The sequence below is a fragment of the Mizuhopecten yessoensis genome, unplaced genomic scaffold, assembly GCF_002113885.1.
Source record: "Mizuhopecten yessoensis strain PY_sf001 unplaced genomic scaffold, ASM211388v2 scaffold1883, whole genome shotgun sequence".
NCBI classification, from domain to species: domain Eukaryota; kingdom Metazoa; phylum Mollusca; class Bivalvia; order Pectinida; family Pectinidae; genus Mizuhopecten; species Mizuhopecten yessoensis.
Window position 1 is genome coordinate 864,817 of NW_018404269.1, and position 27,806 is coordinate 892,622.

General features: G+C 35.9%; 1 protein-coding gene across 1 annotated transcript in view; it reads left to right on the plus strand.

Moving 5' to 3' along the window:
* Positions 1-271: 271 nt before the first annotated feature.
* Positions 272-27,806, plus strand: part of LOC110441871 (deleted in malignant brain tumors 1 protein-like) — a 49,749-nt gene continuing 22,214 nt past the window's right edge. Inside the window, exons 1-24 of the mRNA XM_021485155.1 lie at positions 272-637; positions 3,685-3,832; positions 4,643-4,824; positions 7,120-7,276; positions 8,025-8,203; positions 8,649-8,808; positions 10,716-10,885; positions 12,076-12,232; positions 12,764-12,936; positions 13,640-13,793; positions 15,717-15,886; positions 17,470-17,632; positions 17,972-18,144; positions 18,431-18,581; positions 19,173-19,345; positions 19,480-19,627; positions 20,398-20,570; positions 21,318-21,474; positions 21,981-22,156; positions 22,418-22,574; positions 22,905-23,074; positions 23,580-23,742; positions 25,378-25,544; positions 27,520-27,676. Coding sequence (XP_021340830.1) covers positions 556-637; positions 3,685-3,832; positions 4,643-4,824; positions 7,120-7,276; positions 8,025-8,203; positions 8,649-8,808; positions 10,716-10,885; positions 12,076-12,232; positions 12,764-12,936; positions 13,640-13,793; positions 15,717-15,886; positions 17,470-17,632; positions 17,972-18,144; positions 18,431-18,581; positions 19,173-19,345; positions 19,480-19,627; positions 20,398-20,570; positions 21,318-21,474; positions 21,981-22,156; positions 22,418-22,574; positions 22,905-23,074; positions 23,580-23,742; positions 25,378-25,544; positions 27,520-27,676 — 3,860 coding nt within the window. The 5' untranslated portion in view covers positions 272-555. The remainder of the gene's footprint in view (positions 638-3,684; positions 3,833-4,642; positions 4,825-7,119; positions 7,277-8,024; positions 8,204-8,648; positions 8,809-10,715; positions 10,886-12,075; positions 12,233-12,763; positions 12,937-13,639; positions 13,794-15,716; positions 15,887-17,469; positions 17,633-17,971; positions 18,145-18,430; positions 18,582-19,172; positions 19,346-19,479; positions 19,628-20,397; positions 20,571-21,317; positions 21,475-21,980; positions 22,157-22,417; positions 22,575-22,904; positions 23,075-23,579; positions 23,743-25,377; positions 25,545-27,519; positions 27,677-27,806) is intronic.

The following is a 27,806-nucleotide window of genomic DNA, read 5'->3' on the forward strand; positions in this document are numbered from 1 at the left end:
GTAGATTGAAGCCGCTTTTGTTATGCAATTTATTATACACCATGGCGAATCTATCCAGAAAATTTGTAAACTAAGAAAATAATGTGGAAGAATGAATGTCTACAACACCACTCCCGAGCACTATTTATCATACGGCTTAGGTGATAACTATTCTAGCTGTGGTAGTAGTGGTATATAATCATACGGGTAGTCAGATTCATCCGTACAAGTATTTCTCGTACTATCTCCATCAACCTTTGGTCACCAAGACGATAACGGGTAGTACCTGGTAGTACGCCTGTCGGTCCGTTGTACCCGGTGATAGCTACCTGTAAGATAATCCCTACAACTAGGGGGAGTTACCGTCACCAACACAAGGTATAGGGCAGACTCACCACACGAAGAACAAAAGTGGTCGGGAACATTAATGAGAACATTCAGATCTGATTCCACATCGACGAATCTCCACCTAATCTAGTCTACATAGCGAGATAATTAACCTGTGTGCCGGACCATCTTGGTCTCCTCCTACTCCGAACTTTCTTCATAAGAAGAACTAATACAGACATTTTCAAAATGGAGTTACGGAAAAGTCATATTAACTTCAATATGTGTGTGTTTGTTTTAGTGATAGCAGCATGTCTTCAAATCTCAACAGGTGAGTATTGTTTATGTGGCACAGATTTAATTATTGTTGTAATATCATAACACAGAGCCCTCATACACTAAGCATGCATTGATTTGAACCAGCACAGACATCCCAATTTATTAAACAGATAAACTATACCAGGTTTTAAGGTTAAAGTATTAAGTTGCTATGATTTTTCCGTACAAACTGAAGTTATTTTTTCTGTTCTCATTTATATTAATTTATAAACTGATCTCCCCTAATTAGTTATGTAATCAAAGTTATCTTCACTACACTATAATGCTCATTAACTTGTTCTAAAAATTACACACATGTATATATTTATATATATATATATGCATAGCGATAATTGTACATAAATATTCCCCAATCAGATCTTATCTGAAGTAGTATAATCTCAAACTAATTTATATACTAGTATGGTCTGAAACTGATATTACCTTTATTTTATACCTTTAAACACCTATGTCAGCATATCTTCAAACGGATATAAGCCGCAAAACTAATGTAACTTACACTATTTTGCTCTAAAATCACTTTTACACCCTCACACTTATGTATTATACACTATTAAACATTCACAGTAATTTAAAACAACCATACTACAACCATACTACAATCAAACCATCGAATTTATTTCATGTACTTCATGTTACCCTCAAACTGAAGTTGCAAATACCTTATCACTCCCAAAATGACATAATATAGACCATACCACCCTTAAACTGGCGTAACGTACATCATAACACACTCAAACTGACGTAACGTACATCATAACACACTCAAACTGACGTCACGTACATCATAATACCCTCAAACTGATGTAACGTACATCATAACACACTCAAACTGACGTCACGTACATCATAACACTCTCAAACTGACGTCACGTACATCATAACACTCTCAAACTGATATCAGTATAACTGATAACAATAAACTATGAAACCCTCAAAATGTTGTTCAAAACTCCATAACATTCCAAAATGTATGCCTCATAACCCATACCATCACCAAACTAGTGTAACACTATTGTAACATAGCCCTTACCATCATCAAACTAGTGTAACATTGTTGTAACATAACCCATACCATCACCAAACTAGTGTAACATTGTTGTTACATAACCCCATACCATCATCAAACTAGTGTAACATTGTTGTAACATAGCCCCTACCATCATCAAACTAGTGTAACATTGTTGTAACATAACCCATACCATAACCAAACTAGTGTAACATTGTTGTTACATAACCCCATACCATCATCCAACTAGTGTAACATTGTTGTAACATAGCCCCTACCATCATCAATCTAGTGTAACATTGTTGTAACATAGCCCCTACCATCATCAATCTAGTGTAACATTGTTGTAACATAGCCCCTACCATCATCAATCTAGTGTAACATTGTTGTAACATAACCCATACCATAACCAAACTAGTGTAACATTGTTGTTACATAACCCCATACTATCATCAAACTAGTGTAACATTGTTGTAACATAGCCCCTACCATCATCAATCTAGTGTAACATTGTTGTAACATAGCCCCTACCATCATCAATCTAGTGTAACATTGTTGTAACATAGCCCCTACCATCATCAATCTAGTGTAACATTGTTGTAACATAACCCATACCATCATCAAACTAGTGTAACTCTGTTGTAACATAACCCATACCATCACTAAACTAGTGTAACTCTGTTCTTACATAACCCATACCATCACTAAACTAGTTTTACTCTGTTCTTACATAACCCATACCATCATCAAACTAGTGTAGCTCTGTTCTTACATAACCCATACCATCACTAAACTAGTGTAACTCTGTTCTTACATAACCCATTCCATCACTAAACTAGTGTAACTCTGTTCTTACATAACCCATACCATCACTAAACTAGTGTAACTCTGTTCTTACATAACCCATACCATCATTAAACTATTGTAATCCTGCTGTATCTTTAAACAGTTTTACCAAAACGCCGCTGATTTATTGTACGATCTGCATGATATGTTCTGCATTTGTTTTTCTAAAACTTCTGTAAAATCATAACAGGTAAAAATGTCAACGGGAGCGGTTAGATTCAGGATCCTTGAGATGTTTGAAAATTGAGGTTCCCCAAAGAATGGTTGTTGACTATCATGTATTACTAACTCAAGTTGGTTAATATTTATATTGTTTAAGTACAGCAGGTTTATCGAGTGTCTTTTACAGTATAGAATAACTTATGAAAGTTATATGAAGATGATAACCCACCATCACAAATTTGGGGACCTTTTGGAAAATAACATGTTTCCCTTAGAAACACATACAGTCTGTTTCTTTTTCCTACTGTTTCCTGTTGCCATCAGTCATGACGTCACTATGACAGATGACACAAACAAACATTGTTACGTCATTATAAAAGGTGTTACCAACTAATGGGTTACCAAAAATGTTTACCAACTACTAGCAGTGTTATCCAATGAGTCATGTGTGAGAAACACTATAGTGGTTTTGGAAGAATAGTACATCTTCTTTGTTGTGTAATGTTGACCAACACATACTTAGACGACCTAGGAACAACATTGATTTGATATCGATACGTTTGCAATTTATTTTCTGAATTATTAATAAAATTAGTCAAATTATTTCCCCTATTATAGGATTCATAACTCATAACATCCTCCGACTTGTGTTCTTTGAACCGCACCATCCCTGGACTGATGTTACATAAACCATACCGCCATCAAACTCTGTCAAACTGGTATTATATAAGCCATAAGTAGGTTAATATAAATTAACCCCCAAGACATAAATACGTCACTGTACACGTATGGCAAACATATTGTATTCGGATCGACATTTGCAACGTTTACAAATTGAACTCTCTGTGTGAAATTTATCAAGAAAACAAGATAATCTGTCAGGTCATTTAATCAAATATAAAATGATCAAGTAATGCTACCATGCCACATCATATTTTATTATTAAGTCCAAATGTCTAAATTCCTTTGCGGTTTGGCACGTAATGATCGTACATATACATGTATACTTCATTTGATTTCAGCAATGACCATCCGGTTACAAGGTGGTAAACGGGCGTCACAAGGACGCGTGGAGGTGTTCCATAACAACACGTGGGGTACTGTATGTGATGACAACTTTAACAATAATGCTGCAAAAGTAGTGTGCCGAATGCTTGGCCTCTATAATTCGTAAGTAAACCGAACCTGATAGGTATGGTGGTGGTTTATTCTTTAACAAACAAAAAACAAAAAAACAAAAGTAGGACTGCAACAAAGATTGAACACGTCAAAATCGCTTAGCATGTTAAAGTAATTTAGATTTGTGCAAATACTATTTTAACCCTTATCATAGGGACAGTAATTTAAAATTTAAAAAAACCACACTTTTATACTGGGAAATGTTCGCCGAAATTCACTTTCGCCGTTTTCGCCCTCCGTAATAGGGCGAATAGGCAGCGAACACCAGTAAAAACCATATCAATCATAGCCATCAATGTTTAAGGGCGAAATTAGCACTAGGTTAATATGGACTTAACCGGCGTAGGGTAAAACGATTAATGGGTGAAGGGTTCCGATGTACCATATGTTGCACGATCTAGACTAATATATGACGTATTGCTAACCAATTGTCGTAGGTTATATGTTGTGGGGAAAGCGTGATACTGTAACTGGTGTTATCTAACTAGGAGCCCAATTAAAAAGTTATATTATATGACTCTTTGTTGTAGTTATAATCAAAGACAACAAGTTGAAGTTACTTCATAAAAAAACCAAGCGAGATGTTTTTTTCACAAATTTCCAGTTGAAGTGATTTAACAAGAACAGCAAAAGCTAGATAACAAGGCCTCTAAATGTATTTTACAGAGACTTATGAAAAGTTAGTTGAACGGATCTATAGTTGAAATATACACAAGTCACGTAGCTAGGACACCAACACCATGGACAAATATGCTATGATTAACAGTCTTTTTTAACTGATAACTTTGTGTTCTGTATCAGGCGTAACTACATACTGGCCCGGTCAAACGCCTTTTTTGGGCAAGGAAATAGGTCGATGCCAATCTGGTTAGACGATGTTGCGTGTACTGGAGCAGAAACAGCGCTAGAGAGCTGTCACCTGAAACCCTGGGGACAACAGAACTGTCGCCACGGCGAGGATGTAGGAGTGGACTGTAACGCTGGTAAGGGGTTGTATACGTAATTGTTACATATAAGCCTGTATGCATTGCTGTACACTATATTATCACATACTGTACTGTGTTATCCAGTGAATATAACCATGTCATATTTCTTTGCGTATCAACCCATGTTATATGACCTATCAGCCCTGTGATTGGTTGTAAGTTTCCTTGGACAAGTACATGACGCCCTGACTTACGCACTGGAGTCATAATGGTGGCTTTTTACATTTCAAGGTTGCATGACAATTGTCGTTGTACACGAATAGATGCCACAAATCTTGATTATGTGATAAAAAAGGATATTGCAGTCGTTTCATTTTATAGGAACTTGATGAAACTCGTCACGAAGTTTTCCTTCGTGACGAGTTTCTTAAAAATTCTTAGATTCGTTTCATGTAAGATCCTATATGTATGTTTTAGACGAAACTGTCGTGAAATTTTTTAATATTTTTTTATTGAGGTAATATAATTTAACAGCCCAATGTGTCATGTGATGATTGGTTGGTTTTTAGTATCTATGTTAATATGAAGATTAAATTTGACAGAAAATATTAATGAAAGACATTTATTGCAGATCAACAAAGTACTTTAAGTATTTTGAACCGAACGGACGTTTATCATTACAGCTAACAATACCACAGGCTTATTGTAAAGGAGAATCAAAAAGGCGTTTGAGTCATTTATATGTCCTGACGAAACTTTAAAAATTAATTGTATTTGTGGAAAAACTTGATCAATTCAAAACATTTGTCAGAAAGATATCTAACAGACATTACCTTGTTATGATACTTTATCTTTTAAATTTTTTAACAATTTTATCATTAAGAATGCAATTGATTCTCTTCTAAATAAACATGGCGATGGAAAAAAGTTTCCGAAAATATGCAAAACTCCTAAACAGTAAATGTAATTTGGACGCATGCAATACGCAAAGTAGTATTAATGAAAACGAAAGGAGAACGTGTTTTCAAACCGAATATAGGATCAATGGTTATGAGTGCAAAACTCTTCAAATAAGTCAACGTTTTTCGTAAGAGTTAAAGTCTATAGATGAAGATTTATGAGGAAAAACAATATCTGTTAATGTAAGAACATCTTGAGGAATGCAGTATAAATTAAACCTTATAGTCATAAATGCAAGAGTACCAGGATCAACGCAATAAAACCATAAAAGTTAGTAGCCATGAACCCCATTTATGTAAGCATGTGGAATTGATATTTGAGCTATGTCCCCAACGTTTTTGCTATCCGTTTTTAAAATATGGACGGGAAAAATTACGAATTATATATTGAACTCGCACTTACATGCCATGAGGTCAGTTTCATACGATTACTAACAGGGATTGACATATCTTTGATGTATTTTACCACATGTGCTTCAGTAATCCTGAATTCAAAGTACTTAAGAGTAATGATGCGTCATTAATCCTCGATCTTATACCAGTTTCATTCAAACATTCAAACTAGTTGTAATATACATTGCTTTTCGTTTTGCTCAACATGGCTTTATTTGGCTATCCATTAGAGTATCGTCTTTATTGCTATACCATATAAGTTGTTAAATCATCCGATCAATGTTGATATAGCTCATTCTTTTCGTTACCTAGAAGAAGCATTTGCTTTGAAGACTGTCAAGGGTTATCCCGCTTGAGCCATGGCTTCCGAATAACCTTTCATAAATATCTCGATTTTGTACGCGCTTAATATCGTAGGATACTTTCTAAGCTTTTTTAGTCTTGCTTTCTAAAAAACTTGCTTTCTGTAAACTCTATAAACACCGTCCGTGGTAGTCTCATTTTATGTTTAATATAAATTTTGTCCCAGCTCTTCATGTTATTTAGAGTATTATTATGGTATAAGCCTAACCTTCTACGTAGAACACTACTGTATTTTAAGTGTTGGTATTAATCAAAACTTGTTTTTTGTAACCCAATGCATAATGTTGACTGTAACGGTGTTTGTAGCACATCGTGTCGAGTAGAGTATTGTTATGTTCTGTTTCACTTGTTATAACTAAGACTACTAACTTAATTCTAACCCAGGCTGTTATGCAAATGTGAATACATTTTGGTGTACCCTGGTGTATAATCATTTAAGGATGGATTGCTATTCCTGGAGTAACGTCATCAATTTTTGAGGAAATGACGTAATTTTCTCACACAAACCAGTGACGTAACAATCAATACCTGTTCTCAAGAGAAGATAACTCTGCAATACGCAAATACGGAATAATCATTTAAGGATGGATTGCTATTCCTGGATTATATATATTGTGTATTATTCTCGTTTTGCTAGCCCTTGATGCAAATGTCCCGGTACGGCTACGAGATGGGACTAACGCAAGAGAGGGTCGTCTAGAAGTCCAATATAACAACACCTGGGGCACGGTATGCGACGATGAATTTGACGATCATGCTGCGGCAGTTGTGTGTACTTCACTTGGACTTGCAAAGTAAGCAACACTAATTAATGTCCACATAAAAACCAAATAAACGTTAAATATTTACTAGCGGAGAAAAGAAACTGTGCATCCAAGGTAAAAAGCTATAAATAAAGCAATAATTTCAAAATGAACAGTAGCAATTTGTTTCAGCATTATAAAAGACACGTTTCGTTAAAAATCAATCCATTAAAAAATGTCAAAAATACACACAGTTTATCGCAAGGGAACATCAAATACAAAGTGTATCCTGAGTGAGTTCACAACGTTAATATCGTCTGATTCCGTTTAAATATGTGATTATGTTTACACGATTTGCTATGACGCGCCTATCTACAGGCTTATTCACAAGTACTCTATCAAATAATGACGCTAATGAGGCCATGTATATATCTTTGCTAGACATACTTGGTTGCAGACGATTATTTGACATATGAATATTTTTTGTGAATAAAAAGTAGTGCTTTGTGTATGACGTCATCAAAATATGTTCTTGATTTTTTTTCGGGTTATCGCTTGATAGACTGTTAACACAAACCAATGCAAAAGTGTGTTACAATCAATATTGAATTGTGTACTATATAGTCCATCAGCAGAATTCATCGCCTTGTTAGGCTATCGAAGTGATATCTATCGTTCGTTGACTTCTTAAAATAAGATCAACTTAAGGAATTCAGAGAACATAAGAGTAGGTTGTTGCCTTATTTTCTGGAATTATAATGCCCTGATTTAATTGTGTAATATGTTGATATTTTGACAGTGTCAATGCTATACCAATCGGTAATGGTTTCTTTGGTAACGGTACACTGCCAATCTTGCTGGATGACGTCAGGTGTACAGGAACGGAGCCTGGCTTAGGTGCCTGCAACCACAAGCACTGGGGACAAAGCAACTGTGCCCACAATGAGGACGTGGGTGTGATTTGTTATCAGGGACCACGTAAGGCTTTAATTGAGAAATTACTTTCCCAATGTTTTCTTCTTATATTCATATCATATCAAGATAGTTTGCAGTCTGCAGAAAAAGGTAGTTTTAGGCTGCTAATTCATTGTCCCCGGATTGAAATATTCGCAGCCATTTTTGCCTGATTTTATGCTAACTAAAGGAGAAGTAACAGGACGTTGCAATAATGATTGCAAAATAATTATGCTAGTGTTACATCTGGTTTTTGTTTACTCACAAAAATCCTTTAGAATATAAAGGTTTTTTTAAGATTATTTATATACATGGATACTATTAGGATTTTCATTGGAACCATTACATATAATGCTAATATCCGTCCTGTGTTAGAGAAAACAAACTTTATATCTCAAACAACAGAATCAATTGACACTAAAACGTCATTTACCTTTATAACATTGACATGGTTTATACTTACTTATAGAGCCATCGACATCCAATGTTCAAGTGCGTTTGAGCGGAGGTACAAGTCAGTACCAGGGCCGCCTGGAAATACAGGTCTTCAACCGCTGGGGCACCGTGTGTGACGACTCCTTTGATGCTAGAGAGGCCAATGTCACATGCCGCATGCTTGGTTTCCTCAAGTACGACCCATTTATTCTACACAGAGTTTTACGATTTGTACACAGTTAATTTAAAACTTCTTTTTCTGTTTTGTAATACATAACTATGCTTAATTTAAAAAAGAAAAATATAATAAATCTTAATAGAATACTCAACCAGTGTGTGGTACATGGTGACATATAACGAGGGCAAGGAAATGTTGGGGAAAAAAAGACTTACGAAGGCCGTTTCGACCTGAATTTTCTTCCATCAAAAAATAAATGAAAAACGTAACTTATACCTATTTAACTACATAAAATATATTATAAATTAACGTGTGTATTTCAATACCTTTATGATAACGTTACAAACTAATCCCACTATTTGAATAAGTTATTTTGCATATACATTTGTCTAGCGACTAAAAGCTTCGGTTTCACCAACAATCTCTTATGTCATAAATTGTGGGCGATAAGCTGGTAGTTTTGTTATGCCAGCTGAACGTGTGTACACGTGGAAACGTTTTGATATGTAAATACACGCGTGTACCCTCACTCATATTACAAATTTGTTAAAAATGTCACATGGATTTTACTTTTTATGCTGTAAATACGCTGAATGTTGTGGGAAGACCTTTGCACTTGCACAGTTTGTTTGAAAGGATACATGCACATTTATTGGATCATATTCACGTCCAATACTGGCAATGGTATATGGTTATCAACCAATGAAATGGTCGTTTTATCGCCTATGTGGTAGAGTAGTTTATTTCAAATAATGCTTGTACCCATTGAAATTGTCCTTGTTACCGAATACTACGCATAACGAATATAGCATAGGTAGCAGTATACAGTAGAAATGGCCCGACTCTGATAAACAAGGCACATGTCGAGGAAATGTAAACACAGCGGATTTACCCTACACAACACATGTATACATATATATATTTGTAAACTGCATTACATTTACAATACATATAAAGTACTGAGAAGTGTATAAACCTCTTTTTTCTAATTATGTCACTTGTGTGAAAACCATGGTTACGACATCAAAAATTACCAAAAAATGCAAAAAAAATGCTATTTTTAACCCAAAATTTGACCCCCGCAACTAGTAATTTTTTTCCTTAGCTCTGTCTGAAATCAAAGATTACCTACCTGGTTGCAGAATTATCTGGGTCCCAGTAAAGTTGTTAAACTTGATTTTTTGCAATTTTGCGTCGTGTGCTGTTGTCAAAATTTTACCTCCTGTAAAGCTTGCTTTTCATGTGTACGCACCCTTTCGGATTATGGACAAATTTTTATTCTCGAACCAAACAAATCTTCTTTCTTTTTTTACAAATGCGAAGCTCACATAGCCCACTTCAGCATGCTTAACCAATTTTAGTGTTTTTTGTTTGTTTTTTTTGCATATCATTATACAGGGGTTAGCCATTTAACAAAAATATCACCCCTGGCCACAACCCTCTACTGTATACTGCTACCTTAAAATTACTAATCCATTTGAAGCAAACAGAACACATAATGATATCGTTATATGCTAAAACATCTATTTTGCATTGGTTTAGTAATTTACCCGAGATATAGAAGACGTCGAACAAGCTTCTATCACGTTTTCCCTTTCCTTATCAACTTATTACACATATTTTGTCACACGTGACATCAAAATGTGTGATGTTAACCATATAACAGATACAGCATCTTATACATCACTGACTGTGCATCAACATAACATGGAAATAAAACCTAGAGGATGCATATTCTAGCTTTGAGATCTACCCACTACGTGCAATAAATTCAATTTTTGTTGCAAAACATATCAGTCAAATTATAATACATTTTAAATATGACAGTAATGCTATCGTTCTTTCTTTGTGATAACTCTTTTTCTTAGATATGAATATCCATTGTATCAGTCGTCCATTTTAGAAATTTATGGTGTGTTTCAGTGGTGGAACGGTATTGAGTGGAAGGACCTTTGGAGGGGGACGTGGACCCATTTGGTTGGACGACATGGAGTGTCAGGGAACAGAGTCAAACCTGGTGAACTGTGTCCATAAACCTTGGGGAGTTAACAACTGTGACCATAGTGAGGACGTGGCTGTGTCGTGTACTCCGAGTGAGTGAGATGTTGTGACATACGGCATACTTTAGTCATTGTGTTATGCAAAGTAACTCAGACAAGGTTATATATGTATCACTTAAGAGCACAATTTCAATTAATGGATTGAATTGATGGTAAATTATTAGGTTTTTATGGTGTTTTGTATATGAGGGCTGAATGCAACTCTCTAGATTTGATTTTGTGGTAATTATAGGTCAAAAGTTTCTTTTATTAGTCTACTTGATAATAAATCTGACCGGTGATATAATAAGATGTAACAAAAGTATCAAGATTATGGAAGATTCAAGCGAACAAAAGTATCATTTCCTACCACAATTAACCCGTTTGACTTCGGAATAGCAACATGAACTATGTTATGTATTTTAACCTTAATTAATTAAATGACTTTAGGATAGGAACCATTAAAAAGAAAGTTTACTTTTCAATGAGCAGAAGTGCTTATCAAACTTGATTATTAAAAATTGCACGTGACCGCAACTTATCTTCCTCCGATAATAACCCCGAATTTCCTAAATCTTTATATGAAAATGAAACTCAGTGTCGGACTCTAAGTGGAAGACATTTTCTTTCGTTTGTTGAAATGGCTCAATCATACCTGATTAGGTTCAGTAATTAAAATGATTTCAATTACAAAAATGTAAAAGTTTCTCAATTTTATCCATGAACATAAGATTCAATACATTTGCTTTGGTGACGTCATTTCATTTAACAAATGTTTGGGCATTTCATTACGTTAAATCTAAGTGTAAAATAACTACAGTTCGCTGAAGATTCAGTGAATAAATATCTAAATAAATAAATGCGAAGTTAACTGGAAAGGAGGAAAACAGGAATGTAAAACTTATTTTGCAAGGTTCAGCAAAGACTTGATTTACACTCTTTGCTTGACAAAGGAAACAAACGTTTTTAAAAGCTCGCAAAATAAGTTTTCATTTCCTGTTTGTGTTCAAAACAAACTTTGCATATATTGTTCAAACAAAACTGATGTTATAAATAAATATAACTGAAAATAATGATATTGTTATCATTTGACCTCATGACCTCTAATGATCAGGAAATCTGAAATTGAGAGTGGCATCTGGTCCTACCTAATACGGCACTCGACAATATTCGAAATGATACAATACTGCCATACAGGAGTTTTTGTTGTCAGACAATTTTCAGTGACTTTTTGTATATTACAGATAATCTGCCACCTATTCAGGCGCGCTTGGCTGGAGGATCCAACAGTAATACCGGGCGTTTTGAAATTTACTATAATGGTGTTTGGGGGACCGTCTGTGATGATTCGTGGAACAATGCTGATGCTGCTGTTGCCTGCCGAATGCTTCATCTTCCATAGTAAGTTGCGGATAATGTCACATTCTAAAAATTTTCGCAAAAGATTCATTCATTTCTTAAAGCTTAAGCAAATACTAGATATCCGAAGACATTATACGTAAGCAGATGCCCAGTATTGTCCATTTTTTCATAATAAATGAAAATATGCTTCATACTGAATGTTAAATGCTTCCTATAATTTAATTATTGCTACTATCTATAATAAAGAACACCCGCGCTAACATCCAGGCCAACAAGAGTGATTGGTATAAGTTGCAAAACCTGTTTTATAATTGTTTTTAAATATATAAAGTTTATATATATGGAATATCAGCTAATTTAGTATTTCAAAAGGGAGCTTCCACCTCTATAAGTTCATTTTGATACCCTTAGGTAATACAATAATGAGTCTCCAATATATTGGTATTTAATATATAATTGTGTGCTGTAATATATACAGAAAAATAAAAAGGGGAGTATATGTTTCATATTATGAAAATCTGTGTTATGTTATCTCCTAAAACAATTTTGTTTGTGTATTGTGTATGATAGCTCGGGAGCGGCAGCCATTTCTAAAGGAGGGTTCGGCCCTGGTACAGGGAGCATTATACTTGACGATGTAGTGTGTGTAGGAACGGAGACCTCCGTAGCTATGTGTCAGCATTCCCCTTGGAACCAAAACAACTGTGACCATAGTGAGGATGCTGGCGTCATATGTCAGTCAGGTAAACAATCAAACCGTGTGCTGGTGTAATCAATTTGTCATGTCGCAAAATCGACCATTCTCTTGTGTTTGTCTTATCCGCTAGTCAGGTAAAAAAGGAAAAAAACGTTCCTAGTGATAACGCCATTTGTTGTTTGTCGTTATCTGCTAGTTCGGTCCCGCAGACTAAATCCGTCTGAAGCGGCTTCATCTAAAATAAAACACTTCTGTGTGTTTTCGTCATTCATAACAAAGTTATTCCTTGTACTGATGGCATGGCGTCATCTGTCAGTAAGGAAAATCCAAAAATAAAACCAACAAGCAAACAAAAATGTGTCATTAACCCCTTTTTGATAGACCGTAATAAAATATGGGTCTACAAATACTGAAGGAACATATTGAAATTCTTTCAGTCATTCAAACTGTAACGTGACAAACTACGATCTCATGAAATTATTCAGCAATCTCTTGTGTCATCACAACATAATACATAATTAATGATATATTCTAGATTGTAGTGGTCAATTTATTACATTTAGCAATGTACCTGACATGTACGATTGTGACAGAAAATCGTATAGCTACATTGTAAGATGACTAAAAAGGTCAGTTTAAAAACGTTAAGTTGGAGAAATTTAATTTCATTGTGTAAGATACATTGGATCAGGGGAATAAAAACATTGTCTCCCCATTTGTAAATCTGTCATTTGCCTTTATATATTCAGGTAATGCAAATACGCAAATTAGATTGGTTGGAGGCAGTGGCGCATTTGAAGGTCGTCTGGAGGTGTTCTACAACAATACATGGGGCACCGTTTGTGATGATTTCTTTGGTGCTCCGGAGGCAAAAGTGGTGTGTAAACAGCTTCAATTTTCAGGGTAAGTATTGTGTTTTTACGTACATAGCTCTCGTACAACGTTAAATAAATAATATTTCTATACATCTGTTGATATAACCTCTGTCTCCCTTTGTTATTTTTATAAACTATAAACAGAAATTTAACTAGCATTAAGAAATTATACAACTATCGAAAAGGAAATCTTAATTACCTTTTTGGCTGTGTGGACAAACCCGTTCGGGTTTATTTATTACAGTTATATTTTTATATCTTAAAAAGCCTAAAAAAGACGTGTTGCCATAGTGTGCTTTAATAGCGTTTGTTTGTCATGTTCTTCCGAAGTGACGAATAGACCTCAAATGACATCCGAAAAGACGAAACATTGCGCGCTAAAAAGCGAACTTTAATTTTACTCTTATCGAATCGCAGTGTGACACCATGGATGTTATTCCATAGTTTCTTTATTATGTCACCCAAACGAAGTCGGGGACTTATTGGTTTTACTCCGTTTTTTTATTATTAAGTCCTCATCCCAAACGAAATCGGGGATGCTTATTGGTTATTGTTCCGTTTCTTACTTATTCTTTCTCTTACTCTCTTTCTCTAACTCTTTCTTATTATTTTTTCGCCAGTATTCTCCGCAACTAATCTCAGGAACTACTTATAGGATTTTTATCATAATTTGCATACATAATCAGTACGATATCTAGTTGCACAACTTACTCTTTTTTCCGGGTCGACCATCCAGGATGGTCGCCGCTGCCTCCGATCGGCCAAAGTTATATCTAGTAATAACATTCGTTCTATTTGATGGAACATAATGAAACTCGGTGAAAGGGATGATAACGTCACAGCGTTTGCTTTCGACAAAAAAGTAATTGACTTTGGATTCAAAATAGCGGCCAAATGCAGGCTTCTGATTGGTTGAAATTTAGATTCTTCTTCTTCTTCCGCCGTAAAAGTTTCTGACACATTTCTCCAAAACTATTCGACGGAAGTTAATGAAACTTTACACAAGTGTTCATCATGGTAAGGGGGTTTGCAAATGACCTTTCATTTTCCCATCGGTCAACCAAGATGGCCGCCGCGGTCTCTGATTTGTCAAAATTAAATATTGTTCCACTTTTGTAGTGGTCCCCTATTACAATTAGTACTTGTTATTATTATTATTATTATTATTTCCTCTTCTTCTTATTTTTCCGCCGTGAACTTGTCCGACCATTTTTTCAAAAACCGCAACGCATATCTGGAAGAAACTTTAATAAGTAATAATGGGCATATGTAGTTCGGTATTTGAGTCTTTATTGTTAGATCGTTGCCATAGCAACCACACAGCACGGAAGCTTCTGATCGGTCGAAATTTAGATATTGTTGAACATTGATGAAAATTGGTATATAGCGTTATTAGGGGATTGCAAATTTAACCACATAGATTTCGTTGACATAGCAACCACAAAGCAACCACATGGATGCTTCTGATCGGTGGCAATTTAGATATTGTTCAATTTGATGAAAATTGGTATATAGGTGTATTAGGGGACTGCGAATTCAATCGGATAGGTGTCGTTGCCATAGCACCCACACATATGCTTCTTATCGGTCGAAATTTAGATATTGCCTGATTTTGAAGAAAATTCTTGTATATGGGTATTAGCGGACACAAATGCTTCTGATTATTTGCAATTTAGAAATGGTTCGATGCTCAAATTTAGTATGTACATTGGTACATTGTTAAATGTATTATGGCGTTGCGATCCTTTTCAGATACATCCTTGTTGCTATGGGGGCAGTCTGGGGGNCCCCCCCCCCCCCCCCCCCCATTACACAACATATACATCGATGTTAATGCTGATTTAAATTCAGTTTTAAAGTTATACCCGCTTCTCATTTTCTATGCCTGTTTAATCATATGGATCTGTTCATTTGGTTGAAAAATCGTCAACATTGTTTTTCTCTGTTGCAGAACTGGAGCTCAAGCAAAAGGCAACGCCTTTTTCGGACCAGGTACAGGACGAATCTTTTTAGATGATATGCAGTGTACTGGCACAGAACGCAACCTGGCGCTTTGTGGACACAGAGGATGGGGCAACAATAATTGTGACCACACCGAGGACGTGTCCGTCATTTGTGGCTGTAAGTCAAACACATGTGTATTCCCCTAGTTTGGACCATTTACGGTTTGAATATTTTTTTGTGACAAAAAACAAGCATTTCTAATAATGTATTAGCAGGTTTAAGTTTTACATTACTTAAAACAAAAATAATGTACCAAGTACATGGCTTCTTAACTTCCGTAATGACATATTTTGATATTCTATATGTAAACTTATCATTATCATGACATGAAGTTGCTTTTTAAAAGATAGAAAATATTTTGACAACATACACTAGTATCACCTCAGGATTTTAACGTGCAGCCATACAATTTATATTTTTCTTGATTATGCATCATGTACATAAGAATCTGGTATAAGACGAAACAACATAAGAACACCACCTCAAAGGAATGCTATTTATATGGAAACTAAGTATCATAATGATATCACTTATTGGTAAAGTGTAGAAAATAATATTTAATATGGTCAGCATTACCTGAAATCAAATGGGAAAAGACGTAGTCAATGTAAGTCAAAATATTAACTCGATGTGTTTCTTAATTTAGAAACAACATGTCAATTTTCTCTTTCTGGCCTCATGGTTATTTTAACATTACAATGCTGTTTGTCAAATGTAATTCTTTTCTCTGAACGATTTCTCACGTTCTATCTTGTTTAATGCTATATAAACGTATTTCAATATATATGATAAAACAATTTACGTTTGGTAAATGTGTCGTTATGTGGACCTCTTCGTCTCGGTCTCTATCAGTTTCTCAGGTTCGTAAAACCACATCAACGCTTCACCAAAATTCCATATTAATGTCATTTTCAAATAAAAATGTCTATGGAATGGATGGACGTGGAGTTTGTAGGTAATAACAAGTATGGTATATAATGATATTAAATGTGTAAGTACTTCGATAACGACATAAAGGTTTTATTCTCCAGGTTTAATACACATATCGACTTACAGTGTTGTCGAAAGGAAAAACAATATAATAATAGCGTACATTACTTGGTTCCTATGGGGTTGGTATTGCAGTTAAGAATGCTAGTCTCATTGCCATAACATCGAACTTCGCCAAGATAAATAGGTCCTGATCCGAGACCAAACCCAGCTGCCGTCACCGCAACTGCGTTAGCTCTGAAAATATAAAAAAAATACGTTTATTTTATAACTGTACTGTACACAATATAAGGATATTGCCCATGATACCGACATACATTTGATAAAATGGTATATATATATATATAAATATAAACAAACACGAAGAGATTTTTAGTACTTCCCTAGCGCTCTCACCTCTTTAGAGATTCACCAGGGGAACTGTTTATCTATGTTGACAGGACAACAACACAACACATAAAGTGATGACGTCATGATACAATATATGGGACAAAAAATATATAGTATCAAGTAATTGATATAGTATCAAGTAACTCGTATCCTACGGACATACCTCCAATAGGATCCAGTGTTATATGGGATTTTACCGTCTATATTACTCATTTGACCCATATATATATATATATATATACGACATACAGGGGCTATTCCATAGGAATATCGCATTAAATTCCTACACACAAAGGTAACAGAAATGCATATCATTACAGCTGGGAACCCCCACTCTAACACCTCCCTCCGCCTGGTTGGTGGGACGAATAACCAGGAAGGACGACTGGAAGTATACCACTCTGGCACCTGGGGCACAGTTTGTGACGATTACTTCGACAATGTGGCCGCTAGCGTTGTCTGCAAAATGTTGAAGCTACCATGGTGGGTTAATGTCTGGTCTTTTAGTATCTTTATTCTTATTTATCCTTCAGTTGTTGTTTTTCATAGGGTACGTATTGCTTTTACAGCAAATAGAGATTTACCAACAAATCGTTTGAAGTCATTTCCGACTTTAAAGTATCAAGAAATGGCCCTGTCTCTCCGAATGCACTGTCTTTCATTCCACGATACATTAGAGATTGCACACTAGAATGATTATTCCAAAATTTCACAAATAGCATGAATCAATATCCCAAATAGAAAATGAAAAATGTAAGGAACTTTCGCAAAGATGAGATTTATTTTTTCATATATTGGTGTTTATCTTTTTACTGACTAAAGGCGTGGCGCTCAGGCCCGTCCTAATGGATATTTCGGAAGTGGTTCAGGGCGGATTTGGCTGGATAACGTCATTTGTCATGGCAACGAAACCAACTTGGCTTATTGTCGCCATCGTCCCTGGGGGACTACTAACTGTGACCACACAGAGGATGTGGGAGTAGTATGCGGCCAGTGTGAGTATACGTATTAATATGAAGAGCATACAATTTAGTATGGAAACCTACGTTTAATATAATGACAAGTGTGGGTATATCAACATTAATTGCGGGGAACAGTTTGAGTATACTAATGTTTAAGGCAGAGACCAGTGTTACAATTACATTTCGTTTTGAAAGCAATGTCAGTAAACTTGCATGTATTATTGGGCTAGTATAAGTAAACCAAGATTTTCGTAATTGAACTTTCGTAATTCTAGTTTCATGTCATGTTACTTAATCTATGCGTTTTTGTTGTGTTTAGTAGAAAGAGTGAGATTGAGGTTGGTAAACGGCTCCTCAACATCCCAAGGAAGACTCGAGGTATACCACAACAACACATGGGGAACAGTCTGTGACGATTCCTTCGACAGCTCGGCCGCAAGCGTGGTCTGCCACATGCTTGGCTTCAGACGGTAAGTTTAGAAGGAATGATATTCGTCTTGTTGTCGATAGGTATTCGACATAATATATTCGACATTCGTATAATATGTGCAATTTATGCTACAAATGTATGTAACTTTTCGGTTTAAAAACAATTTCATCCATTACTTGATTTTATTATGTGCGTCCTTACTTCATATGTCTAGTAATTATTTTTACGTGACAAGATGGACAAGCAGTCCCCGACCTTGGCATTCTGGCATGGTTTACAGCAATACTAGCTTATAGGTTTTATAGGCAGCTTTCCCTTGCGCTGATGATTGGGTTTGCATTCAGTGGAACTTTCAAACCACCGATGAGTCATAAATAAACGAAATAGCCGTACGGTGTTGTAACATATTTTCGTTGGTTTTCTACGTCAAGATTTTTAAATAGGTGCTCCCTTGCTTCGTATTTCTAGTAATAATTTGACATTTATTCCTGCAACCTTTCTTTATTAAAATACATTTTTATAAAGTGCAATATTGTCAAACATCTGAAAAAATGTCTTAGTTAATAAAATAATGGCTATAATAAGTTCAATTACGGATGATTTAAATTTGACCTTTTATTTCTATTTTAAGGGACCATGCTTTAGCATTTTCTAATGCTCACTACGGACAAGGAACAGGGCCAATAATGCTTGATGACATTGGTTGCACGGGCAATGAGAACAACATTCTCCAGTGTCGCAACAAAGGATGGTACACTAACAATTGCGCCCACAGTGAGGACGTGGGCGTCATGTGTAACTCAGGTAGGCTATCACCTTTTAATAAAATATCGATTTAGACGAGAAACAATTATTTTCAATAACATTGCAGTTTACAACCTGAAATATCCCTTAATAATCTAGACTGGCATTAAACCAATGCGTATTCTTTCTCAAAGGCACCCCACATTTGCGTCTTCGTAATGGCCGAAATAGTAACCAAGGTCGGGTGGAGATACAGATTGGCAACACCTGGGGAACCATATGTGATGATAGCTTTGATGGAAATGCTGCTAAGGTTGTCTGCAGAATGCTACATAAAGCATCGTAAGTGTGATTATCTTACTAACTTCGTCGATACTCAGGAGAATACGCTCACTTACGCTTTCTGCACCCCTGGAATATGTCATAACATAATCGAAATCTCAGTGTGCGCCAACTTGTTGATGAGACAAGAAGACTAGTCCAAACCTTCGATGTACATCAAAAGAATCGCGCGGTCGCGAAACGGTAACAGATGACTGACTTTGAAGTTAGGTGTCGGTCCTTCGTAATCTTCAAAGGACAGGTATCAACCTAGTGATTGGTCAGTTTGTTTACCTAAGCCAATCAAACTACTATCTTTGTGCCTTCAATTTTGCTATGAAATGTTCCAGGGATGCAGAGCGTAAGTGATGTCTTACTTAGGGCTATATTGTTATGTCGTTACTGCGGTGTTTCTACATAGTAATTATTGTCTCTATAATTACGATGTTTTAATAGCTTTTTCTCCAGAGTTAGCAAGTAGTTTAAAGCGATGCGAATGAAAAGAGACGCATATGCCTTAACTTGATAAGAGCTGTTTTTTTCCATAACAGTTCCTCGTCTTTTGCTTCCATCCTAATTAAGCAGATATATATTTTCATACCAACGTCGGAAAACATTTCCCTCGGCATTCTAATTTTCTCTTTTGTCGCAAATATTTTGTAATAAATTTTTTATCCACTAACGTTTGTTTCCCTTTTACGTCAACACCTTTCTATATAATTTCCTTTATTGTATATCTTATATGGCATTCTGCCGTACAGTTATAAAATAAACGTATTTCATACTTTCAGAGCTAACGCAGTTGCGGTGACGGCAGCTGGGTTTGGTCTCGGATCAGGACCTATTTATCTTGACGAAGTTCGATGTTTTGGCAATGAGACTAGCATCCTTAACTGCAATACCAACCCCATAGGAACCAACGACTGTGACCACTCCGAGGACGTCGGTGTCATCTGTACAAACAGTGAGTACCAGCAACAACCATTTGCTAACTTCAATCATAGTGTCATGAAACTCATGTGAGCTGTGTCATGACGACAACGTGATACAATCAGTTTTGGCATTTTATGTAATTTTTTCCGGAAAATATGAATTCGATTATGACAAAATATCATAATAAGCGATAGAAACATGTGTCATTTTTAATTTTATATATAATATTCATCCTTAAGGTTGAAGAATAGGTATATAGAGTATAATACGCTGCTCTTTACATGTGAAGTGAAGTTATAAGAAAACTGGTCTGTAAGGTAGCGAAAATTATATATATGATATAATGTATAAGTCTTTTACAATAGAATAAGAGAGAACTTTCTATGGATAACAAAGTATGCTACGAGAAAACTTTATAGATTGATGATAGAATACAGCTGGACATGATGAGAAGATTTTATAAAAATAGGGTAAAAAGATAATCGAATATGGGTATAAAAGAGCTTTTTAGAGTATTATTTTTGTAAGAAAAGTAAACTGGGAGACGAATTAAAGTTCAGCAATTTTTTGAAAGACTTTCTAGATAGAATGCAGTAGAGTACTACATGACTTTTTAGTTATATAAAATAATAAATGTAGTATAGAATATGTAACGTGTAATACATAGTGATATGTTAAGTAGAATAAGTAAACTAAATGAGGGTTTCATTTGTTTGGCACAATACGGCATGAAAAGAATAAACAAATAAATAAATAACCAAAATGGTTTGTATTACAGGCCAGCAGTCCAATGTACGTGTAAGGCTAACGGGAGGACCCAATATGAATGAAGGACGACTCCAGGTTAACTACAACCACCAATGGGGCTCCGTGTGTGATGACAGCTTCAACGACTCTGCTGCTGCTGTTATCTGTAGTATGCTTCACATCAACGTGTAAGTTACTTTCTTTACGATTTCAGATACAATACTGTGTAACAGGAAACTTTCGCCCAGTCAAAAATCATCTTCGCCCAATTACATTTTCGCCCTTCACTGGTAAAATCTATCTTCGCCCAATTAAATGTTCGCAGTTTACTGGTAAATCTATATTTTCCCAGTGTAAATTTCGCCCTTCGCATGTTATTACTATGAAAGGTAGATTGTGTACAAATATTCACTTTTATGATAAATTGGCCCTTACTACAGAGGGCAAAAAGGACGAACATTAATCTACAGCGAAAGTTCCACGGTTATAGTACTCTTCTTTTATCAAATTGGACACAACACTGAAAGCTGCAGATGCATATTTATATACATTTGTAAATGTTGCATCTTCAGTAGCATGAGAAAAACGTTTCTTTATTTTTTTAAATGTAGTCTGGTTGATAGTCAGCAAGATTTTGGGTTATTGAATGAAGCACTGAATGTAGACTAAGAGAATATTATCTTCGTGTTGTCAGTGTACATGCCCGGGCGGTTCCAGGAATTCGATACAATGTATCTTACCCAGGCCCGATCTGGATGGATGATGTCAAGTGTTCAGGAACAGAAGCGTCCATTACTGCCTGCCAGCGTAGCCCGTTCGGTACCAACGATTGTGAACACACTGAAGACGTTGGTGTTATCTGCGAGACAGGTAAAACACGATAATTATCCAAGCTAACGCTAACGTACCAAGGGATAAAACGTTAATGAAAACTTGGTTTTGGCAATTAGCATTATATCCAATGAAACTATACATCGTATGTACTTTATTATTCTTAAACCTTACATACATAGTTGCTCTTCAAAGTGTAGAGATATTTTTTTGCACCTGTCACATCATAATTGTAAGAACCAGATTCAATCTAGGTGGTATTGAAATAATACTCAAGATTGTATAATGTTCAAACTGTAGCCCAGTCCCTTCAGGCACCAGTGCGTTTGGTAAATGGTACAAATGGTAACAACGGTCGCGTGGAAGTACAACACAACAACATGTGGGGAACAGTCTGTGACGACGGCTGGGGTGTCCCTGAAGCAACTGTCGTCTGTCATCAGCTAGGAAAGCCAACGTGAGGTTTATAAATACATTTGCTAGATCTTGTTCTGATATCGATGAGAACATATGTGATCCCCATGATGTGATGAATTGTATGCGGTCATCAATTAAAATATTTTATTATCACGATACATTCTATTACACTTTCAGAATCTTACTTTAAAGGCTTTCAAAAGACGAAATCATACTACGACTCAGTTGTTTCGAACAAGATGTTCCAATGTTAAATGATGTGTCGAATAAATTCTAAGGTGAAGGTCGCAGTAAAATATCCAGAGCATCATTTACTTTAGGCGATCAAAAGTAATGTATCCTCTGAATTAGTTCTATATTATGTTTTAAGGTCGGTGGTGGTGCCCTTGTCCAATGCATTCTATGGGGCAGGGAGCGGAGCAATCCAGATTGATGACATCGACTGTGTCGGTAATGAGACGACCCTCGGGATGTGTCAGAGGAAGCCCTGGGGTGTCAGTGATTGTACACATCAGGAAGATGCCGGAGTCATGTGTCTAGGTAGATAAATCAGCATATCATATATCCCATCAATGCTGTGCAAAGAAGTCAGTGACTTTCCCATCACGTCTATGTAAATTAGTCATTCACCTTCCAATCTATTTTCCACCACTTCTGTAAAAATAAGTCAGCCATTTTTATTACTTCTGTGGAAGAAAGTCACTCACTTCCCTATCACTTTCTCTAGATGAGTCAGGCACCTCGCCGTTACTGATGTGTAAGTAAGTCACTTATAGAGAAATACGTATATACGCCTAATTAGTGTGTATCTGAATGTGTCATTTCAACTAAGTTGGACCACCGTTTTAATCATAGGAGCTGAGCATGCAATGCCCATTACAAACAAGAAAAGGCCATATTATCTATGTATCCGACAAATGTGTTACAGAATAGAAGGCAATGAGTATACACTTATCTAGAACATTAAATGGTTATTTTAAAAATCAAAGTACTTCGTATGCATGTTATTTTTTGAACATTGAAAGATTCGTAAAATATTTTTTAGCAAGGAGTCCAAATACAAGAGTATCGGTGCGTCTAGTTGGGGGTCTGTCCCACAGCCAGGGACGTGTCCAGGTCAGGTACAATGGCGTATGGGGATCCATCTGTGACGACTCATGGGATAGCAGAGACGCCACGGTTATCTGTCGTATGCTTGGTTACAGCACGTAAGTCAAGTACTTCATGTTGTTCACTTTGGGTAATCATTCCCATATTGACAGTTACTAGTCTTATTTCTATGTATTCCAGGTATATGTTATAAGACTCTGTCATGCCCAGGAGTGTAGGATAGGAAAATTCCACCCGAGGGGTTTTCAAATTTGGTAAAACCCGAGGCTTTGGTCATGAAAGAGTGTTTTTCTCTCATTCCTACTACCAAAATAAGCTAAGAAACCATTAAAAATGAAGACTACCTTGTCAGCGATATTAAGCATACCCCATATGTGCAATCGGAGTCTGCGCAGAAAAATAATCTTATCTTTCGAACATGTAAGGTAAATATTTCGGAAAAGGTTTTAATTTCATCACGTCGCCTTTTCTGCATTGCGGCATCGGAGTTTTTTCCAAACAGCTGACGTCACGTCATTGTTTAGCCATTGTGACGTCACGTCACGTGAAATGGGGTGTTAGATTAATAGAATCTCTCACCCTCTTTGGGAATCTCAACCCGAGGGGGAAGATTCTTATGTTGCCAAACACACTCAACTTAAGAATCTTTTCCCGAGGGTTGAGATTTCCCTATCTAAACCACAACGGGGTGAATGATTCTTTTCTCTTACCCTGTTCTCCCAATGTGTATCATATACACAATTTTATGATAACGTTACATGCTAAATTCAGGGTTGACGTCAAAAGTGACGTTAATGGATTGTTGACGTGACGTCATTGTATTGTTGAAGTGACGTCATGCCATTGTTATGAATAGGGGAATAACCCCGTCTCCACCCTAGGGTGAGACAAGGACATCTCACACCGGTAAAAGTGCGGATATACCTGTCCAGGGTAAGAGAAAACAAATCCTACTACCCTTTCTTACCCCGGGCAGCTCTATCTTACACACTGGGAAATGAGAGAAAATATATCCATTTACTTTACAAAAGCTGCCGTGAAAATATACAAAAAGCTACATCTTCACGTATGATAATATAAGTCCTTTAATCGATTTCAAAATAACCAATCCGAACGGTATTATGTATTTACTTCACTGAAAGCTGCAGATTTGCTGTACAGCTGTAAAAGAAACGACGGCAACATAAATGGTTGTTTTTGTGCATCTTAGCACATAAAATTAGTTATAAACATGACTTTATATCTGATATTTTTCGTAAACCGAACCAGATAATACAGATAAGGGCATACTAATATTGATTAACACTTTCAAAATGGCGTGCAACCGAGTTGTCCAGCGTGACATTATTGAATATTGCGCCAAACTTTACGCTAATGTTGATGCAGTAATATTTTTGCAATGGCATTTCAAAAATGTAATTAACAGAAAATATAATTGTTTTCCCGTTGAATAACATGATAAATTTCATTTGTGAAGGAAGAATATACCGATGTCTGTACGAGTGCAACAATTTGTATTATATCACACTCGTGAAATAAATATGGTATTCACTCTAATATGTCAATATTTTCACTTTTTTTTGCGCTCGTGAAAAAAATCGGTATTCTGTCATACTCGTGAAATAAGCATGACATTCAACAGGAAATAATTAAATATATAGATAATATATTATGTTGTTAAATAAGTGTTTTTGAAACCATCAGTACCGGTGTGTTGACATTGTGTCTTCCAGCACTGGTGCGAGGGCGCTCACAAACATTGGGACGGGAAGAGGCCCAATTTGGATGGACGATGTAGAATGTGTTGGTACTGAAAGCAACATCCAGAATTGTACATTCAAAGGATGGGCAGAGAACAACTGTGACCATTCAGAGGATGCCGGTGTTTACTGTAATGATGGTATGTATCAGAATGATATGTCACTTTATTAACATGTCTCCCTTCATCCGCTTAGTTAACTCTGACTGCGTATGAATTAGTGTATATGCAATGAAGAAAGGCTCAGCAACGCCAACGCGCACCATAGAATATTTTTGTTTCTAATTGCGTCCAAACTAACGTTTACGCCGTCAAAATGAAAGTCAGTCCCTAAATGATAAGAAAAACGTATCAGTGCTAAATCTGAACGATGGTTCAATGATGAGGATATCAGGGAAATGTACGCATGTGATTATTTACATTAAAAGACTAGAACATCCGTCAGAAAAATTGACTTGTATTTGTACAAATCTTCCCAAAACATGTTTACTTAAATGAAGCAAGCACAATTTACATACTAAGACAAAACTAAGGTTAATTGTCCAAACATTTAGAAGATATGTAGAAAAAAAAGATAATTTCTATCTTCAAAACAAAATGGTGTGCGCAAAAGCCTTGATATATATAAAATATACATTAACAATATAACAGACAAAGAAGACATTTCAAATAGTTTAAAGATGATATTGTAAACCACAGATTGGTCTTTTTAAACTTAAGGGTTATGGAGTCTAAAAGCATTCAATGAAGTTCTTTTAATCTTGCATTCTTATAGGTAGTAACTCGTCAATGTCAAAGGCGTAATACCATCTTAAAAAGAATAAATATTGATGTTTCCCTCGCGACAATAAACATTATTATGTCCTTACTGTTTGACTTAGTCGTAGTTGTATTGTTAACAGCCGTCACTTTACCAAATGTAAAAGGTTTCTCAGTTGAGGATGTTGAACGAAAGCTATGCGAGGACCTAGGTTTATTAAGAAGATGACTTTGAATAAAATTAATCCTTATATAACAACCAAACAAAAAATAAACAAAAAAATGCTTGTTTCCTTTCAAAAATTGTCAAAACCAAAAAAGATTGTGTCAAGATGAATGAGGTTATTATCGGAACTGTCCATTATGCAAAACAGTCCAAGAAAATAAGAATGTTAAAGCGCATTAGAAATTCCATGCCAAAAACATTTCAAACGATAGGTCATATGCTCTAAACTATCGGTGCAGTGTCTGATAATTAAGTGACGAAAATGCTACTAATGGACTGACATTTAAAATGCCCTGTCTAAATAAAACAAAACATTAATTTCTTCGACAAACTTCTTACTTCTGGTCCTACATTCATTAAAAATAATATATAGTGAATTGCAATAAAGGGGAAGTAACTCTTAAATGTTGTTCCACTATTAATCAGGATTCGTGTCGAACATCAGTGAGAACAGTAACTTATTATTATTATTATACTGGTGGAGAAAGTCAATGAGTTGTATTAGTGGCAAGACATATCCCCACGACTCCACTTCTCCTTTGGTTATACTAAGTAACAAAGGGCCAACTTATCAAGTATAGGGATGCCCAAAAGGTGTCGGAAGATGCTCACTTTGGTGTCACATCTGACGTTAATATCTCGTTAAGACATAGGAGTAAACAGGTAGAGTTTAAAAAAGCGTGATCGTGAGTGAGAGGATGAGTCTGACGTAAGCCTAAGCCTGAGTACGGTGTGGACTATACTTTTGTAAACTTGTATATTCGGTTGTGATATTGGGATTTAATTCGCTGTGAAATGTATCAACTGTATTGTTTCTTTACATTGGAGGTATTCAAATGAAGACAGCCTACTTTATGATTGTGACGGATAAATACTCTACAACGTTATTTCAAAAACGGAGATAATTCACTCGACTCCACCAAGAATTGTTAGCATTAAACGAATGTTACGTCACAGAATATTATGAATTATAGTATGATATTGTATTAATGGCTATTGTTTGCTGTTAAATGAAAAAGAGATGATACACACACACACATGTATATATATATATATTTATTTGAAGTACCTCTCTTTTCTGCAAGTTCTTGCTCGGTTGTTAAAGAAAGTTTTATGTATACGCTATTTTAGGGCACACTGTCAATGTCCCTGTGAGACTGGCCAATGGCCCCTCTGCCATGGAAGGACGGGTGGAGATCCAGTACAATCATCAGTGGGGAACAGTTTGTGACGACTACTGGTCTAACGCCGACGCGCAGGTCGTATGCAGGATGCTCGGATTCGCTACGTGAGTCCAGATCACTAATACAGTCTATTCCATTCGGATTAGTTTATTTCGTCTTATCTTGACTCTGTTCAATCCGGATTGTTGTCTAAATATGTCGAGTTCCTGTAGTGTAAAAAGATAGTAACAAATA